Source organism: Saccopteryx leptura, chromosome 6 (genome assembly GCF_036850995.1).
Source record: "Saccopteryx leptura isolate mSacLep1 chromosome 6, mSacLep1_pri_phased_curated, whole genome shotgun sequence".
NCBI lineage: Eukaryota > Metazoa > Chordata > Mammalia > Chiroptera > Emballonuridae > Saccopteryx > Saccopteryx leptura.
The window spans coordinates 93,678,749-93,698,233 of NC_089508.1; the positions used below are offsets into that span (position 1 = coordinate 93,678,749).

At 53.6% G+C, this 19,485-nt stretch overlaps 2 protein-coding genes across 3 annotated transcripts; one reads left to right on the forward strand and one right to left on the reverse strand.

The window, feature by feature from the left end:
- Positions 1–1,768: 1,768 nt before the first annotated feature.
- On the forward strand, positions 1,769–10,085 carry REC8 (REC8 meiotic recombination protein). Its single transcript, XM_066344073.1, has 20 exons — positions 1,769–1,848; positions 2,252–2,387; positions 2,486–2,554; positions 2,682–2,824; positions 2,912–2,987; positions 3,074–3,194; positions 4,759–4,843; positions 6,324–6,403; positions 6,657–6,744; positions 6,876–6,948; positions 7,034–7,125; positions 7,292–7,347; positions 7,681–7,815; positions 8,122–8,188; positions 8,293–8,453; positions 8,658–8,706; positions 8,957–9,023; positions 9,158–9,286; positions 9,742–9,848; positions 9,955–10,085. Exons 2-20 carry the CDS (start codon positions 2,332–2,334, stop codon positions 10,044–10,046), a joined length of 1,746 nt encoding a protein of 581 aa, XP_066200170.1. The 5' UTR covers positions 1,769–1,848; positions 2,252–2,331; the 3' UTR covers positions 10,047–10,085.
- A 78-nt stretch (positions 10,086–10,163) lies between these two features.
- Positions 10,164–19,471, reverse strand: IPO4 (importin 4). 2 transcript variants are annotated; one of them, XM_066344062.1, is made up of 30 exons: positions 19,108–19,471; positions 18,942–19,028; positions 18,764–18,843; positions 18,643–18,684; positions 18,099–18,228; positions 17,829–18,008; positions 17,516–17,581; positions 17,311–17,412; positions 17,145–17,228; positions 16,106–16,270; positions 15,960–16,013; positions 15,682–15,791; positions 15,275–15,383; positions 15,013–15,142; positions 14,691–14,804; positions 14,479–14,592; positions 14,102–14,222; positions 13,859–13,970; positions 13,634–13,749; positions 13,416–13,493; positions 13,283–13,340; positions 13,078–13,183; positions 12,786–12,979; positions 12,625–12,669; positions 12,119–12,283; positions 11,816–12,024; positions 11,587–11,719; positions 11,402–11,506; positions 10,632–10,701; positions 10,164–10,513 (listed from the first exon to the last, which is right to left on the reverse strand). In XM_066344062.1, exons 1-30 carry the CDS (start codon positions 19,174–19,176, stop codon positions 10,383–10,385), a joined length of 3,279 nt encoding a protein of 1,092 aa, XP_066200159.1. In that variant the 5' UTR covers positions 19,177–19,471; the 3' UTR covers positions 10,164–10,382. The 2 variants fall into 2 exon arrangements, with proteins under 2 accessions (XP_066200159.1, XP_066200160.1); XM_066344063.1 differs by having other exon boundaries at positions 12,119–12,244; positions 19,108–19,468.
- Positions 19,472–19,485: the final 14 nt, after the last annotated feature.

Sequence of the window (19,485 nt, forward strand, 5' to 3'; positions counted from 1 at the left end):
CCCTACCTAAATAGCAGTCCTCACTACTACTCTATTCTCCTATGCTGCCTCATTTTTCTTCATAGCACTGACCACTTCACATATTTCTATTTGCCTGCTTGTTTTTCTTCTTCCTTACTCCATGAGAACAGGGACTTGTTCTGTTCGTTGCTGTATCCCTAGTGCCTAGGAACACATGGCACATTGTAGGCCAATACTTATTGAATGAATGAATGAACAAATTATCTCCTAAACTAGGTTCTAAGCACTTTAAGGATAGGTGCCCCATTTTATCATCTTTGTGCCTAATATGAACACTTGTGAACAATGACAATTTATGAACAACGATTGAAACAGTTGTTCATATCTTGTAGAAGATGATTTAGCCAAACACAATCAAATAGGGATTAGGAACACTGAAATTCAAGAGTGCAGAGTTCTCAAGCAGGCTGTCACTAAGGAGCTGTGCGTTCCAGGAGAAACAGTCTGCATGGGCCTCCATTTTCTCATCTGTAAAAGCAAGGTTTGGACTAGATTTTGAAAATCCTTTTAGCCCTGGCAGGATAGCTCAGAGCATTGTCCTGAAGCACTGAGGTTGCCAGTTCAATCCCCGGTCAGGGCACATACAGGAACAGATCGATGTTCCTGGCTCTCTAACTTTTTCTCTCTTTCTAAAATCAATTAAAAAAATTTTTTTTAATAAAAATAAAAATAATAAATCCCTTCTAGCCTTGACATTCTGTGGTTGTAAGTTTAGGGTAATTGCACAGTCATTTGATGAAATCTTACTGAACTAGATTCCAGGCACTAATTGAAAACACAAGAGCCCAATCTCAAAGCTCCCAGATTGGAAGAGCAAAATAAAATAGGGTCAGCTGGGCTACAATAAGAGCTGAGTCTTAAAGAGGCAGAAGTATGCCCTGGGATTGAGGCATCTAGACCAAAGAAATGGCTGTGCAAAAAGCAGGAGGCATGGAGACAAGGGATATTTGGAACTAGAATATAACTTAATTTTACACAAAGAATTGTTTGAGACAAATGGTTTTTGGAGGACAAGAGTATATCCTGCATCCAACAACGCTAAAGTCTGTTTAAGCCAGGAAAACATTCACACGCTGAACTGTTCGGAGTCTAAGAAATGGCCCTGCAAGTCCTCTCATTACTTCCTGTGAGACCTGATTTTCCCCCCTTCGACCTGTGGTGGTTCCCAGGCTCAGGAAAGGCCCAATGCGGCACAAAGATAGATCAATCAATTGCCACGGGGTGGGATTTGGTGGGAGAAGAGCAAATCTAACCGCAGGTCAGGCGCCAAACAGAGCCACTGTCGATGCCCCAGACATGACCCTACGCCTACGGGTTGAAACGCCCTTGTTTCCAGCCTAGATGCGGCAGAGGCTGGGATTTGTTCCTCGCTCATTGGTTGTCAGAAAAGCAACTCCGCGGAACCCTTGTTACCAGAGAAGAGATCGAGAGCCCATTGGTCAGGACACCTCACAATGGCCCAGCAGCGTGCAGGGTACTCCTGATTGGCTCGTTCCTGCCTGGGCGCCCCCTACCGCCTCGTCCCCTGGCAGGCAGCGTGGCACTCTGGAACATTGCTCAGCCACACCGAACAGTGCGTCCCCGTCGGCTGTTCGGGGGCCACCGTCTTCTAATGAGGAGTGGGGCGCGGAGCATCCTATTGCGTGCTCCCTGCGGGATCTAGGCCCCGCAGGAGGGCGTCGCGGTGAGACTTTCGCTGCCCAAGCTGAGGGTAAAGGTCCCAGAGCCCGGCATCTCTGCAGAGAACAGCCATTCCTCTTTGGGACCTGGTTCGGGCCACCGCCCAGGCCTTTCTCTTCAAGAGCTCTGCATCTCCAACCTGCTCCAGTAAGTTCTAAGCACCCATGTGGCGTGCGTGCGAACCCTTCAGTGTTGAAGGAGGGAGCATCCCTGTGTATGTAGTCTGCGTTTCCTTTTATTCCCTTAATCCTTTATCCATCTCGTGTTTATTTGTTCATTTATTTGGCATTCTGGGTCCATCCGCTGCCTCACTTGTCCAAATCCTTACATCTCTCCGAGGATGCTGGGAAATCTTGTGCCCTAAAGAATTCGGATTGAGCCCTGGCCAGGCAGCTGGGGTGGTTGGTTAGAACATGGTCCCAAAACGCTAAGGTTGTGGGTTGATCCCCCGTTAGGGCACCTACAAGAATCAACCAATGAATGCATAAATAAGCGGAACAACAAATTTTTCTCTCTCTCTATCTCTCTCTCATTATTAAAAAAAAAAAAGAATCCGGAATTCAGATTGAGATCTAAACGGAAGAGTGAGTGGTAGTGGTAGAGACGAGAAGGTGAATTCCCAGAGGGACGATGTTCTACTACCCCAGTGTGCTTCAGCGCCACACAGGCTGCTTCGCCACCATCTGGTAAAAGCCTCAGAGCCAGGAAGGGCAAGCTGGGAGGGGTGCCCAGGGATCCCCGCCCAACAGTCCCCCATCCCCATCCCCATCCCCACCCCATCCAGGCTGGCAGCGACGCGTGGCAGCCGGTTGGTGAAACGTGAATACTTGAAGGTGAATGTGGTGAAGACCTGGTAAGGCCCAGGAAAGGGAGGGTGACCTGGTGCTGGTGTGGGTTAGGGGGTGGCTTGGGGTGGGCAGGGCTGTGGGGGTGGTTCTCAGTGCAGGCGTGGCCGTGATCAGGGTGCGTTGTTCCCCCAGTGAGGAAATTCTCAGTTATGTGCTGGTACAAGTGGAACCCCCGCAGCCTGGCCTGCCGCGCCCCCGCTTCTCCCTCTATCTCTCAGCCCAGCTCCAGATTGGTGTGATCCGGGTCTACTCACAACAATGCCAGTACCTCGTAGGTAAGGCTGGGAAGGCTCTGATGAGGTGGGGCAGAGCTGAGTGGCCCTCAGCTAGGCTGGCTCTCTACCTTGGCCTTCTGCCCACAGAGGATATCCAGCATATCCTGGAGCGCCTGCACCGTGCCCAGTTGCAGATCCGCATAGATATGGTGGAGACCGAACTGTGAGTGTCCCCCTGGGCCTGGGACCACCCAGCGTTTGGTGGGAAACCTCCTTGCCTCAGTCTTTGACAGCCACATTCTCTCTCAGACCCAGCCTGCTGCTTCCTAGCCACCTGGCTATGATGGAGACCCTGGAAGATGCTCCAGACCCCTTTTTTGGAATGATGTCTGTGGATCCCAGACTTCCTAGCCCCTTCGATATACCTCAGGTGGGGCTCATTACCTCAGGACACCTCAGACTGATGAATTGACAGTACAGAAGGAGAGAGCTGTTCCTGTACCAGTCTGACACTGGGGTTAGGGGAAGGGAGCTGCCACAGCTCTGCCCCACAGGAGTTGGTGCTGGGGACTGTAATGGTGGACCAACCCAGAAAAGCCTGCTCCATATTGCCTGACCAGGCGGTGGCGCAGTGGATAGAGCATGGGACTGGGATGCGGAGGACGCAGGTTCGAAACCCCAAGGTCGCCAGCTTGAGTGTGGGCTCATCTGGTTTGAGCAAAGCTCACCAGCTTGGACCCAAGGTTGCTGGCTTGAGCAACGGGTCACTCAGTCTGCTATAGCCCCACGGTCAAGGCACATATGAGAAAGCAATCAGTGAGGCCTGACCTGTGGTGGTGCAGTGGATAAAGCGTCAACCTGGAATGCTGAGGTCGCCGGTTCAAAACCCTGGGCTTGCCTGGTCAAGGCACATATGGGAGTTGATGCTTCCTGCTCCTCCCCCTGTTCTCTCTCTATCTCTCCCTCTCTCCCCCCCCCTCTTTAATAAAAATGAATAAATAAAATCTAAAAAAAAAAAAGAAAAGAAAGCAATCAGTGAACTAAAGTACAGCAACAAAGAATTGATGCTTCTCATCTCCATTCCTGTCTCTGTCCCTGTCTATCCCTCTTTCTGACTCTCACTCTGTAAAAAACAAAACAAAACAAAACAAGAAACCCACCTAGAGGTAGCTCATGTTCTCATCTGCACATTGTTCCCACTGCTGAGGCCCTAATCCAAGCCCTCATTGTCCCTCATTGTCCCTTGGCACTAGGTTTCCCTGCCCATGTCCTCCATCTAGTCCTAACATCCCTACAACTTAGGCAATGTTATTCCTTTCCTTCAAAGACACCTCCAGTGGTTCCCCACAGCAAACAGAATACTAGCATTTAGGGCTCTCTGTGCCCTTGTTCAGAGCTAGACATTTCCAGATGTCTCAGCACATTCTCTGGGTATCTTGGCTGCCAAACACACCAGTCTGGACCCTGGTCGCAAAGATGCCATGTTGTTTTTTTGCTTGTTATGCCCATAATGATCACCTTCTGTTCTCTACTCGTCATCTCCTACATATCCATACAGACCTCACTCAAATGATACCCTTTTCCATGAAGCTCTATCCCACTCCCAGGCAGAACCAAACGTTCTGGAACTCAGCACACAGGGCCTTGTTTTAGCTTTTATGTTAACCCTTGCTAGGGTCATATACAAACTTGTTTCCCCACTAGATCATATGTTCCTTATGATCAAGAATCCTTTCTTTCCCTTCTGTCCCCACAACACTTGATATAAGGATGCAATGCTTCTTGCACAAATTGACAAAGGCTACATAACTGGTGGTGGGGGCAGGAGTGGGAGGGTGGGAGGAAAGGAGACCAAATGGCAAGTGGGTCACTGCATGCTAAACATTGATGCGTAAAGGGGGTATTACTGTCCATTGTGTAAATAAGATGATGAGGGTGGGAAAGCAGGGGGCTAAAGCTGAACCCTGCCTTTTGTACCCAATCCCTCCCCAAAGATTCGACACCTTTTGGAGGCTGTGAGTCCAGAGAGAGTTCCTGAGGAGATCCCCCCTGAAGTCCCTACAGAGCCTGGGAAGCCAGGTGAGCAGAGAGGGCCTTCTTTCTGGTGAGAAGCATAGGAGGCTCTGATAGCTAAAGAAATAACTGTCTTCAAAAGTCAGGCCCTGTGAGGGGCACTTTATGTATATAACTTCATCACTGCCTCATAAGAGTTCTATGAAATCAAAATGCTTACTCCAGGCATGGCCAACATACGGCCCACGGGCCGGATCCGGCCCACGTAATGAGCTTATGCGGCCTATGATTAAATTTTCTTTTTCTGTGATTAAATTTTTAATATTCTCCAGTACTTTAAAATCTCAGCTACTCAGAAGCAGAAGCGTCTTTGATTATTGGAAATCAAGATATTTACGAAGATAGTGATACATAGAAAAGAATTCTGCATGTGATTAATCTAGGGTTAATTTCCAATAATTGGTCAAATGGATTTGCGATACTTCATTTTTTAAAAAAAATTCCATTATAAAGATTTACAATTTTTGTACTCGTCTGTACTTGATATAAACTGTTTGACGTTTAGCAGCGATGTGAAACCCACATTCTTTTAGGCGGAGTTTGCCAGTGTGTACCCAAGGTCAAATAATTTGTTATTTTTGTGGTCAAGTGTTCTGAATCAAGTGGCATTGTAGCATAGAGTAGACAATAGCTGCAGTTGATAACTGAAAACGTATCTAGGCTATTTGTAAAACGAAATAATTGTTTTATTTGCGATATAACTCCTTCAAGCCTGACGAGGCAGTGGCGCAGTGGATAGAGCATTGGACTGGGATGCGGAGGACCCAGGCCCGAGACCCCGAGGTCACCAGCCTGAGTGAGGGCTTATCTGGTTTGAGCAAAGCTCACCAGCTTGGACCCACGGTCGCTGGCTTAAGCAAGGGGTTACTCGGTCTGCTGTAGCTCACGGTCAAGGCACATATGAGAAAGCAATCAATGAACAACTAAGGTGTCGCAACGAAAAACTAATGATTGATGCTTCTCATCTCTCTCCGTTCTTGTCTGTCTGTCCCTGTCTATCCCTCTCTGACTCTCTGTCTCTGTAAAAAGTAAACCCATTCAAGCTCATTCTATTTATCCACTGCACCACTGCCTGGTCAGGCTGTAATTATATTTTTATTAAAATAATATTGTATATTAAAATTTTTTTACTCAACTTGCATTTATTCATAAATTACATAATAAAATTTTGTTTACTTAAATGGATCATTTTTGTATTTAACATTTTTTAATTTTAATATTTTGTCTGGCCCATGAAAAGTTTTCTTTCTAATCTGGCCTGGGGGCAAAATTGTTGGCCACACCTGGCTTACTCTCATCTTACAGGTGAGAAAAGTGATGCTTGTAGTGGTTAAGCAACATATCCAGGGTCAAATGGCCAGTGACTGGCCTGGGCCTGAGTGGAACCTAGCTTGACTTGACTCTCCAGTCCATGCTTTTGCCTCACATGGGTGTGGGAAGTTGAAAAGAAGCAGAGAAGGGTGGTGTGACTTCCATGCCCCTTCAGACAGGGCCCTGGTCACTGTGGTGTCCCCTGAAGCCATCACACTCCAGGAGGCAGAGCCCATACGCCTGCTGCAGATCGATGTGAGTTGTCGCCTGCACAGAACCTGAGACCAGAGTCCCGCTTCGACAGCCCAGCCCCTCTTGCATCCACCCCTCTCTGCCCAAGTTCTGCCCTCTCCATCTCCATTTCCCCACTTCCTGCCCCTTGCACTTGAGCACCCATTAGACCTCCTCAAGTTGGCCCCGTGTCATGCCTCTCAGACTCACTCTTTTCAACCCACTTCTTTTTCATAAATGGAATTAAGTCCCCTCCTTGTTCTTCCTCTCACGATAGGGTGAACGGGACCTCCCAGAGGTTAGCCGTCGGGACTTGGACCTGCTCATTGCTGAAGAGGATGAAGCTATCTTGTTGGAGGAACAAGGCAGGCCTGTCCGGCAGTCCAGGACCTACCTGGGGCTGGACAGTCAGGCCTCGGATATGGGCAGTCTGGGCTTGGGCAGTGCTCCCACCTCTTCTGTGCTCTGAGCCCTGCTCCTCTCTGTCTCTCTGCAGTGTCCAAGGAGGAGCCCCGGGCCCTGGAAGTGGAAACTACAGTTCCTCCGCTCTCACCTCTAGCTCTTGCACTGTAAGGGCAGGAAGGAAGCCCTGGGCCACATAGGGGATGAGTGCCAGGAGGAGTGTTCTCAGCTCTCTTGCCCATTTTTCCTTAGGGTGGAGGAGGCAGCAAAGCCACTTCCAAGCCAGGTCATGGCCCCGGAAGAGGAGAAGCCAGCAGTCTGGGAGCCTGAGCCCCTGCTTGCTGGTGAGTACCTGCCATGCCTGGATCCTTCCTGGGGGAACCTGCACAAATGTGCAGACAAGGGGCCTGTATTCCCACTTGCTAAAGGCCAGACCCTCTAACTTCTTGCCTGGGTGGCTGTGAGGGCCAAGGGTGTGGGACAGAGCCAGGAACTAGCATGTTGTTGCAGAGGTGACGCCCCCGCCTCCGCAGGAACTGCGTCTTCCAGTCCCACTCAGCCCAGAGGTGAGTAGTAGCCCTTCCAAGTTTTCTTCTCTTCACTTTCCTCTCCCAAAGCTGCTCACCCATATCCAGCTTCCCCAAGCCCAGGCCAGTGCCAGCCTACACCAGCCTTTGTGTCAGTAAAAGGTGGCTCTGCCTAGACTACAATTAAATCAGCTGCACTTCCAGATGGGTTAGCCTTGCAAAGTAGGAGCTGTAACTGCTCCCTGGGGGCCCACCCAAACCCTTTTCCAGGGTGACTCTGGGGCAACAGTGCGGGAGCCTGTCTGAAGTCCACCAGGATGTCAGGAAAATAATTGGTAAGCCTTGCTTTCACTTCCCCTGCCTACTCAACAGAGGCGGCCCCCAGCCTCCCCACCTGCTCGCCGCCGCATTCGCCGCCGCCAGTTACTGTTCTGGGACAAGGAGACTCAGATCTCCCGGTTGGATTTCCAGAAACAACTGCAAACTAGAGCTCACTGCTGGGAGTGTGTGAGTGCAGCCCTGACTTTGCAGGGGATGGAGACGGGGGTGCCTAAGGTAGGTCCGTGCTTGGCCTTGTAAACCCTTAGAGGCGCACTGGAAACATTCCCCAGTGCACGCATTGGGGTCTGCACATACACCGCTCTCTATGCTGCTTTACTGGCCCTGCCCAGCGTATCTATCGGCACCAGTTAAAAGTCTTACCTTTAGCAATTAGCATAGTGGGCAGGGGCCCTGGAACAAGGCATTGTAGAGGTGAAGGGGCAATGTGGAGTGACTCCCTCTTAACTGGACTCTGCCTTCCCTGCCATGCAGCCAATGGTGCAGCCCCCCGAGAGGACCATCAGAAGCCCCACGGAGCTGTTCCAAACCCCAACTTACTGTAAGAGTGGTGGTTGGCATGCAGGATCTTCTGACCCCCCACTCCTCTCCTGGTGTCCCTCATGCCTCAAAGTCTGTCCCTGCTGCCACCTTGTCCCTATCCAGCTAGATGGCTACCCCCAGAATTGCTGACTTTCTGGTCCCGCTGTGCCCAGCCTCCCCCAAGAGCGCTCAGGCGAATGCCGCCGCCGGAGCCCAAAGAGGAGCCTGAGAGGGAGGTAGCAGCCGAGGAAGAAAGAATGGCTGAAACTCCAACTGATATCGAGGTAACAGCACCCTCACTCCTTCCTGATGGACCTGTCTGCTTTGCTTAAGCTCCAGTGCTGTCTTCTGCCTGTGGTGTCATGTCCTGGACATGGGGTTGGGATGTGTCCCGTCCCAGAGCCAATGCCTATTCAGGGCGGGGGATTATTTCACTCCGGCCCCAAGTGCTTTGGTGATGTTTGGGGGCTTCTTTCTCTCACCTCCAGGTCCTGAGGGAGGCCCAGGAGCCTAGTGGGCCCATTATACTGTCTTCAGGTAAGCACCTGAGGAAACGGCAGAGACCACCACCCTAACCCCTGTCCGAGTAAATGGGTACCCTAGCTGCTGAGTTTTCGTCAGAGGGAGTGTTCAACGTAGAAAACAAATTGGTTCTCTCCAGTTCCCCTCCTGGGTGCTTATAACAAGTCACTGCACAGTTCTGGCATCCAGTTTGACCAGGTGGCCCCAAGGTCCCAACTGCTCAGATCCAAGCAGACTGGACCAGAACCTTTCCTTCCCTGAACAGAGCTCTCCATAGAAACAGCTGAGGAGGAGAAGTCCCATGTCAGCCTCATCCCCCCAGAAGAGCGGTGGTAAGCAGCCAGCCTGGGTGAGCTTGTGCCGCAGCCCTGGCCAGGTGGAGCAGTGAGTGGCTAGGATGGGTATGCCTCTGGTCACCCTCACAGCTGCCACTCCCATGCTCCACCTGACTCCCATGTTCTCCCAGGGCTGAGGTGGAGCAGCCTGAGCCTCCAGCATTGCCTGTGGTGCCTGAACTCCCCGAGGTGCCCATGGAGATGCCTTTGGAGCTGCCCCCAGAGCCTGAGCCACTAGTCTCACTTGAAGCTGTGCACAGGTAGGTACCACGGAGGGGGTGCCTCGATTGGGTGGGCCCAGCCTGGGGCTTTAGCTAACGGTTCTTTTTTTTTTGTATTTTTCTGAAGCTGGAAACGGAGAGACAGTCAGACAGACTCCCGCATGCGCCTGACCGGGATCCACCCGGCATGCCCACCAGGGGGCGACGCTCTGCCCCTCCGGGGCGTCGCTCTGTCGCGACCAGAGCCACTCTAGCGCCTGGGGCAGAGGCCAAGGAGCCATCCCCAGCGCCCGGGCCATCTTTGCTCCAATGGGGCCTTGGCTGCGGGAGGGGAAGAGAGAGACAGAGAGGAAGGAGGGGGGGTGGTGGAGAAGCAAATGGGCGCTTCTCCTATGTGCCCTGGCCGGGAATCGAACCCGGGTCCCCCGCACGCCAGGCTGACGCTCTACCGCTGAGCCAACCGGCCAGGGCCTAACGGTTCTTGACCCCTACAGGGCAGTGGCCCTGGAGCTGCAGGCCAACAGGGAGCCAGATTTCAGCAGCCTGGTATCACCTCTCAGCCCTCGCAGAATGGCTGCCCGGGTCTTCTACCTGCTCCTAGGTGAGCATGGGCATATGTACGTTTGGGGGGGGGGGGTTGGGGGGGACTCAGGCCAGAGCCACTGTAGGGACTCCCCATGACCAGTCCGCTCTTCCTGCCTTGACAGTGCTTGCAGCCCAGCAGATCCTTCGCATGGAACAAGAGAAGCCATATGGGCGCCTCCTGATCCAGCCGGGGCCCCGATTCCACTCTGGTTAGAGCCAAATTTAGAAGCTGCCAAGAAACCAGCTATGTTAAACATGGCCTTCCTCAGTAGGCCTTACCTGACTCCTTTCAGGACAGGCCTCTCTATCCTTCCTGTTCTCAAAGCTACTCTTTAAGCAGAAAATGAACTGCCTTTATTACAACATGTTGTCATGACTCCATTTGTACTGTCCAACAGCATAGCAGATCCAGGCCCAGGGACAGCCCTGTAAGGCAGCAAGCAGGGCTGGGACTCCAGAATCTTTGGTAAGGCATGAGGTGAAACTGGGCTGAGAGGTGGTCTTGGGGCCTGGGCAGGCTGTTGTCTCTGGCCCAGCTGCAGCCTGCAGTCTAGGTGAGGCCCAGGATGGCCTGGAGCTCCTGAGCCTTGTCACCAGGCAGTGAGCCCAGTGCCGAATGGAAGCTGTCAGTGTGCTGTTTGGCCAAGAATGTCAGGAGCAGCAGCAGTGCGGCCTTGGTATCTGGGTGGGGTGAAGAGAGAGATCCAGGGAGGACAGCCCCCGCCTCTAGCTGATCTCGGCCCTCTGAGCCCTGCTGCTCCTTGCCTCCCCGCACCCTGCCCACGACTGCCACCCTCACCTGATGGGATCTTGTCATCAGCCTGAATGAGGCTGCAGATGCGCAGGAGCTCAGGAGCCACATCTACAACCTGCGGCAGAGAAGGGTCAAGTTGAGCAGCAGCGCCCCTGAGCCTCGGGACTAGGGTAGGTGGTAGGGGCCAAGGAGAGGCAGTCTCCCACCAGGGCTGCTGGAGCCTGATACTAATTAACAAGAATGCAAGATAATTGTGAAACACCATGATGATAATTTGGGGGGGGAGGGGGAGGACGGGGGATTGTGACCAAAGACAACCAAAGTCGTGGCCTTCAGATCAAAAGCCCTGACACCCAGGAGCTCCACCAACACAACACTTTCTAAAGGTGCATGACAAAGGTTAAAGACACAGGAACATCAGTCAAAACCTAGCCACTCAAGCAGTCAAATCTCAAAAGAAAGCAGAGCTGTTCTGATTGGAATGGATGGTGAGGTGGCCCAGACTGGTCCCAGGGTCCATGAAGCAGTCTAAAAGCCCTGGTCTAGGAAATCAGCCTAGGAGAGTTCTGACTTCTGGCTCAGACCAGAGGATAGAAATGGTCAGGCAGTATAGAGGCTCCCTGAGAAAATGCTAGGTGGTGAGAGGAAGCCCTTCGTCTCACACGACAGGCCTAGCTGCCAATCTTTGCAGACTGGTGAGAAAGCAGAGTATGGAGTGTCAGACCATCACTGCATCAGCTACAACTGATGCCAACTCTGCCCATCACTGAGAAGGGAGTATTATGCTCCCCTAAAGGCTCCAGCATTGGAGTTACCTGGTCAGGGCTGCTCTGGTACAGGAAGCTGAAGAGATGCCCTATGGTGACCCACTCCTCCAAGTCCTCCCTCAGTGGCAGGGCGTGCAGCAGGGCAGCCAGTACCTGGGCACAGAGATGGCGCTGGTCTCCTGTCCCGCACCCTCCTCAGCTTCCTAGCACTGCCCAATGCTCCCAACCCTCACCTGGGGTGCAGGTTTCTTTGCAGGACTGGCCATCAGTAGGCGGGCGAGTGCCCCACAGATGTTGTCATGGACACGATCATGGCGCTCCCGTGCCAGGAGGGGCAACAGGAACCCCACCAGCTTGGAGAAGTATCTGGACCACAGTCAAGGAAACTGCACTCTACCTTCCCTGAGCCCCCGGGGACATCCTTCCAATCCCACCCCAGCCACTCTTATAAGCTGAGGATACTCCTGGGCTGGGCGGCCCCCATGCTCAGCCAACACACCCAGCCCAAAGATGGCATTGCTCCGGACTTCGGGGTCTGCCTCCCGGGCAGCACTCAGCAGCACTGGGAGCAGGCGGGACACAAACTGGGCTGAGGCAGCACCCAGGCCCTGAATGGACTCCGCCAGCGTCCCCACTGCAAAGGACTTCTCTGCCACTGTGCAGCCCTGTTTCTGGTGTGGGGAGGAGTACACATCAGCCTGGGACTGGGACACAATTTGGAGGTTGTGCAGAATGTGGTCTGAAGCCAGAGGATGGACAACTTACCATCTTGCAGAGCAATAATGGCAAGAACCCAGTGAAATAAGGGGCAAAAGTGTCTCCTCCAGCTGCAGTCGCCAGGGCAGGAATGGCCTCACCAGCATACTCTAGCAACATGGCGTCGTATTCGGCCTGTAGGGCCAGATCAGGGGCTGGAGCACCAGGCCAGCTCTGTGATTGTGGCACCTCCCATCATGCTGTGCCACTGCTGACGGTGGTCTCCATGAGGGCTGCCCTTGGTGACAGGACTGGCCCCTCCCAGGCTGGGCTTATTTGTATCCCAGCCTTCTCTAGTCCTCTTACTCTTATATGTCATTCCAAGCCCACCCTGAATCTCTACCTCCAGGAGGCCTCCTTGAACCCCGACTGCCTGAGAGCAGGGTTGTATCATTTGGAGCCATTACCAATCTTTTAGCAGCCCTGGCTTCCATAGGCCAAGCCCAAACGCATTGTCCACCATGCCCTGTGGAGACTACCAAACTGCCTGGTCCCACAGCATCCATAACTCTTACCTGGTCCTCGTCTTCCTCCTCCCCATCCGTGTTCTGACAGGCTATCTGCAGGAAGAGGTAGCTCAGCTATGCCTGGCTCTCCTTGGGGTAGGGGTTTTAGGGAGCTGGACTTGCAGCCTCTGACCATCCCCACCCGGGGCCAGGCCACCTGCCCTGCTAACCTTCCTCTGCAGCACAGCCTTGAGCATGTTGCACAGCTCAGCGAGGCGCCCAGGGGGCTGCAGCGTGAGGGTCCCACAGCTGCGCAGCACCCCTGTCAGGGCCTCCAGCACGGCCATCACCACTTGGCGCTCCCGCTCCCCATAAACTGCCTGCATGTAGGACGGTATCACCTGGGCCAGGGTGGCCTGCAGAGCTGGGGACAGAATTGGCTTAAGTCCTGGTCAGGCCCTACCCTTCTCCCTCCCCCTCTCGGTTCCAGAGGCCCCAGCCTGGCCCCAGGGCCCTTCTCACCAGCAGTGTTGGGCTCTGAGGGGCAGCTCTGACAGGCCTTGTGCAGTGCACAGCAGAACTGGCCCAGGGCCTCGTGGGCTGCCTTGCGCACATTCAAGTGAGGACACTGTGGGATAAAGACGGGTGGAATGCGCCTGTTCTGTGCAGGGTAAACCCAGGGCCCCTAACTCTTGGACCCCACGCACTCCACCCACCATGCACTTACTTCCAGAAGTTTGAATACTTCTTCAAAGACACTCTCCATGTAGGGAAGAAAGGCAATACTGTGAACAGACACACCACCATGGGGAAGAGGCTCCCAGGCAGGGTTCCCAATGCCAGGGCAGGACAATACTCACCTCGTATTCACAGAGATCTCCCCCAGGGCAGCACAGGTATCTTCCTTCTCATCAAAGAAGGCATTCTCCACACTGTACCTATGTTAAGTAAAGTGGGTAGTAAGGAGTAAGGTATGGAGGTAGCAGCAATCAGACACCAACAGGAGTAGGTCTGGAACTGGGCCCTTGTCCAAAGCTAGGAATCCTTTGACCATTCCTATAACGGTACTCCTCCGCACCCTGAGATCTCTGAATCATCCTCCTCTTCCTCATCCTCATCCATGAGCTCCTCCTCTTCCTCCTCATCACTCTCATCATCAAACAGAAGAAAAGAGCTGCTGCTGTCGTACTGAGGCTGGACAAAAGAGGCACAGCAGGGACTTCGGCTTAGATAGGACCAGGAGACAAATCCCACCACAGGGCTGAACTGCCCCAACCTCCCAGCCCACCCACTCTCAGCTTACCACAATGCCCTCGGTGGAACGCAGTGACAACAGCATGAGCGTGGTGATTTGTGGCAGGTAGGGTGCCAGGCCCTCACCCATCAGTCCTGATAAGGCTGCAAACAGGCTGTACCTGGTGGAAGCAGGTGGAAGCTGTACCATCCTGCCTACTATAGCAAGAGAGGATGGGGGAGCCAGGGGATACCTATGGTCCAGAACCAGAGGACTGAGGCCTGGAGTGGGGGCAAGTGAGGGCTCACTCACGTGCAGCGCCGCAAGTCAGGGTCGTCTACCTGGTCGCACAGCCCCAGCCCCAGCTGGCAGCACTCCTCAGCCAGGGGCCTCATGGGCTCCCCGACTGCTCGTGCCAGCACCCCCAGCGTCTCTGTGGGGGCAAAGACTTAGTTAGCACTGGGATGTGGCTCTGGATCAGAGGAAAGGGGGGCCAAGACCCGTGGACAAAGGTGGCAGCTGGAGGTAATTCAGAAATCCCACCTACTTGTAGGTACAATGGGAATGTCTTCTGGGATGAGGAGGAAGACACCTGCACTTCCCTGGGAGAGATCTCTGTGATCTCCAGGACAGGTGAGCACTGGTTCTTCCCCAGTACGAGGAGCCCTGCCTGGGCACCACCTCCTTACCCAGGCTCTGGATCCGCACAGGCTGAAGGTCCTCATGGCCCGCCACCAGGAACTCCCGCAGGTGCTCCATGATGGTGGGGAAGTAGGGCAGCAGGGAGGTCTGGGCAGCTGTGGCTGCAGGACAGAATCAGCTGGGGGGGGGGTGCCGGAACCAACCGCTACAGGCTTTCTGGGTGAACCTCCTGCCCGGCTTCCTGCCTCTTCCTCCTTACCAATGGCCCCCAGGGCACTCACAGCCAGCTCCTTGGCCCGGGGGCTGCTGGGGTTCCTCAGAGGCTGCAGTATACACTCCATAAGCTCCGGAAGGTAGGGCTGCACTTTAGGTCCTGTGGGAAGAGCACCCCTCTAACGATCAGCCCAGGTCTCCTACCTGCTGGGGAGTCCACCTGCCTCCAGGCTGACCCTCCTTGTGGCTCCACCATACCTTTCTCCCCACCACAGGCAGTGGTTCACAGAGTTGCACATCCTGCCCCCTTCACCCAAAGCTACAGCTGTGTCCCCTCCCCCACACCCCCAACAGCCATAACTACCTACCTAGGTTCTCCACGAAATTCTCCAGGGCATAGCAGGTCTTGGCTAAGTGGTGTGTGTGCCTGGGAGGCACTGACTTCAGGTAGGCGAGGAGCAGTGGCATCACCTCCCCTGAGTAGTTGCTGATATGAGGCTGTGGGAGAGAGTGGGCTCTGAGTCAGCTCAACCGCAAGGCACACACCTAAGTGCCAGGAGCAGCAGGGGTGCCTGAAGATCTGAAGCTGGTCTCTGAGACAGGTGGCTACAAACATGCAGCCTCACTGACCTGTAGGTTCTCTGAGAACTGGCCCATAGCAAACAGAGCAGCATTACGCACAACTTGCGACGGGTCCTCCAGGCCCTTGCACACAATCTGCAGCAGCGGGAGCAATAGTCTGGATGAAGCAAGATAAGGGAACATAGTCTGAGGGGAAGGACTAAGTGCCCTAAGCTGAGTTGTTCTGTTTCCCCAGGGAAAACCAAGGCTTTCTCTACCACTGGATGGTAGGTACCACCTCCTGGTCCCTTTAGCTGGGGTAGCCACTTAATTCATCTTTCAAATCAGAACACTTCTGAGATTAGGGATAAGCACTACTGATAATTAGGCATGAACAACAAACACAGACCAAACTGCCATGGGCCATGTGGTCCTCCCCCCGTGGTCCACCCTCCCTGCAGGACAGTAATAAACACCTCTGCCTGATGTGGTCGCTAGCTCCGTCAGACAGCACAGCCAGTACCAGCAGCCCAGCCTTGCGCTGATATGGGTTCCCACTCCGCAAGGCCTCTTCCAACATGGGCATCTAGGGAAGCACAGAGCATGCTCCTGAAACGCCAGCACAAGCCTGCCCACTCCTGTGGCTACAGGCCCTTCACACCCACCAGGACCTAAATACCCTCTGCTTCGGGGAAAACTAAGCACACGTGGAAGAAGGGGCCTTGGGACACCAGAAGGATGGAGCCACACTTACAAGTGGGGTAAAGAGCTTCTCAGGGGGCAAATGTAGTGCCAGCATGTCCACAACCTAAAAAATGACAGGAAAACTTTGCTGGATTTCCATCTCCGCCCCTCAACCTCCCACCGCTACCTAACACCCTGTCCCGTCTCACACCCTACCTGTACAGCAAAGTGCTTGGGTGTCTCTCCCACCAGCCCGATCTCTAGGTCTTCTTCCTCTGAATCTTGGTCCTCAGGATCCAGCTGGCCCAAGGGGGGCTCAGCAGCCATAATGGGGAAAAGGGTATGCAGCAAGGAGGGCAGGAGACGATTCTTCAGTAAGGCCTTGAGAGGGAGGGTGGAAAGGTGCCCCTGAGAATTTGTTCCCAAGATGGACTCAACATTAAAAATTCCAGCCCTTGCCTGATCGGTGGCTGTGCAGTGGACAAAGCATTGACCTAGGATGCTCCGGTCCCAGGTTCGAAATCCCGGAGTCACAGCTTGAGTGCCAGCTCATCCGGCTTCACTGCATGATTGCTGGCTTGAGCGTGAGATCATAGACATGCCCCCATGGTTGCTGGCTTGAGCCCAAGGTCGTTGGTTTGATCTCAAGGACACTGGCTTGAGCAAGGGCTCACTCGGTATGCTGTACCCCCCCCCCCCCCCCCGTCAAGGCACATATGAGAAAGCAATTAGTGAACAATTAAAGTGCTGCAATGAAGAATTGATGCTTCTCATCTCTCTCCCTTCCTGTCTGTCTCTATCTGTCCCTCCCTCTGACTCTCTTGCGATTTGTCAAAAAAAAAAAAAAAAAAGAAAAACAAAGATTACTTAAAAAAAAAAAAAAAAATCTCTTAAATAATTCCAGCTTCCCAGGCCACAAAGGGGCCCTGCAAGAGATTCCGAATCTCCCAGCCAGGAACCAGCAAGAGGCTAGACCAAGTCTTTTTTTTTTTTTAATCTTTATTTTATTGACTTTAGAAAGAAAGGAAGGGAGAGAGAGACAGGGACATCAATTTGTTCCTCTATGTGCTCCGACTGAGGATTGAATCAGCAACCTCTGTGCCTTAGGATGATGCTCCAACCACCCAAGCTATCTAGCTAGGACAACACCAAGTCTTAAACATCTTAACTATGGCACTTTAAACAACCCAGACTGTCAAAAATCTCAGAAGTGAGATCAGGAATGGATGTGGGGTTGTGGTCAGAGGGCACTCACCTTGCTCTTGACTTTGACCAAAAAAGTGAGGCAGCAGAGAACTCGGACACGTACTGCATCACCTAGGGCCACATTTCCAGCCACCTGCCCAGACACTAAAGCAAATAAGAAACAGGAAAGGAAAATCCAGAACAAGCAGCAGGGGCGATGCCCACCCCAGGCTTACCCCTAGGCAGAACGTGAGGATCTCAGAGAGGTGGGAGGTGATGATAGGCACCTCTGACTCCAGCAATTCATCCAAGGCCTCCATGGCCTTACAGGCCTTGGCCTGCCAGACAGACAAGTCATAGGGTTACCATGCTCTTATTCAGTAGACCAGGCTGGATGCTCCAGCATGCTTCTTCCAACAGCTCTTGCCCAAATGTCCTCACCTCATCTACAGAGATCAAAGTATGCATGGCTGAGATAAGCTTAGGCACCAACATCTGCGCCAGAGGCTGGAAGACAAAGGATGGACTGAATCATATAAAGCATGATTCAGCCTGGTCTCTGGCCCAAGCAGCTGGCAGCTTCCTTGAAGCCTGGACACAGGACAAGTCTAGGCACAGCCACCCAGTCTTCCCTTTCAACTGTCAGGAAGGACAAAAGGCAGAGAAAGAATCTAAAGTAGTTTTGTATCCTGCAAGAGTAAGGACATAAAGGCTAAGGATAGGGAGCCAGAGAAGGTGAGGTCCCACATCTCACCACATCCTCAGTGCCAAGGTAAGGGGCCATGGTGGTTAGAGTACGCAGAGAGTAGAAAAGAAGTCCAGGAGAGCCCACGTCACCAAGGCTCTCATTCAGAAGCCGAAGAAGCTGCCGGTGGTGGGGTCGGAAGGCCTCAGGTCGGGATGTCACCACTACACTTAGCAGCAAAAACGCCATCTGTCCAGAAATAGAGAAGATGAGAGGAGAAAGCTTACATGGACTGTCCAGCCTCTTGGTCTCTCCCTCCTGCCAACCATGTGATAGTACCTCTCTCTCAGGGATGTAGGGGCTCCGAGTACTGTGCTGAAGAAGCTGCATGAGCTGAGGCCAGGCCTCCAGGCCTTCCTTCCGAAAAATAGTGGCTGAGAGCTGGGCCAGGCTAAGGCTCACATTGTGCCTGCAAACAGGAGACATTCCCTCGACTCCCAATCACCCTCCAATATCCACCCCTGCACATTGCTGGCTCTGCCTCCATGGGGTGGCCAGGAGGGTAACTTCCAGGTGGAGGCACAGGGTCTTTGCCAACCTGGGACACATAAGACAGAAGCTCAGAGGGAAATTAAGAGCATGCTGGGTGTATAATCCGGTGAGCTAGACCTCACTCAGACTGAATTTCAGTTCCATTCTTTGAAAGAATATCACAGCCCATTCTGAAGAACTTTAGTCTTCAACACGGCTTTAGAATCCTTGCTGTACCTCTGGTCTAAAACTGAAGTCCTTGCCCCCAATTCCCAGCCCGGAGTTGAGAGATAAGGCAGAAACTCAGAGCGGGTATCAGCCTGTTGTCAGTTAGGATCCGGTGGCCACTTACTCTGTCTCTCTCTGGAGGGTCGTCAGGACCAGGGACTTGAGGCTGGAACACAAGTTGCAGGTGTTTGGTACTCTGCTTATCCATCTCAGCGCCGCCCCACCCCGCCCCTGGCCCTGCCCACCTCTCCCGGTGTTCCGCCGCCAGCCGTCGCCAGCGGGTGCTCAGTCGTCTGCGGGCCAGCACGGCTGCGAACTGGCGGATCTGGGACGAGAAAGCAGGCGTGTGAGGACACGGGCAAGAGCAGGGGCTTTACCAGTAACGTACCGCTGGAAGCTCGGCGGGGAGGGGCAGGGCCTCACTTGAGGATCCGCCGCCGAGGCCATCAGGTCGCAGAGCGCAGCCAGTGCGGCGGGGTCCCGAAGAGCGGTCTGGAGCTGCTCGGTGGCCTGAGGGAGGCTGGGGATCAGAGTCGGGCTTTTCCCGCAACTTCCCTCTCGCCCCGGTCCGGCCCCGCCTGCCCCATACCCGGCGGATGCGCTCGGTGTCCGGCAGCAGCAGTTCCCGCAGGATCTGCTCCAGGCCGGCGGGCTCCATGGCAGCAACCAAGCCTCCGCTACTTGGCCGGGAGGTGGGAGGTAGGAGGGACTGCACGTGGAGGCTCTGAAACCCGCTTCCGGCGGAAAGGGCGTTTCTCAGCGACTCTCCCGTCGCCAGGGTGATTCAACTATTCACACAGAAGTCCAGATCCTCAACTTCCGTAGAGCTGCGCGCCGCTGAGCCGCGGAAACGATGCCCTGGAGATATAGGTTCCCCCAGCCGAGAGTTCCTAAGCTCCGTGGAGAACTCGAGTTCTGTGTATTGCACGGCCGACCTGGCTTCCTAAGGGACTCTGCCTGTAAAGGC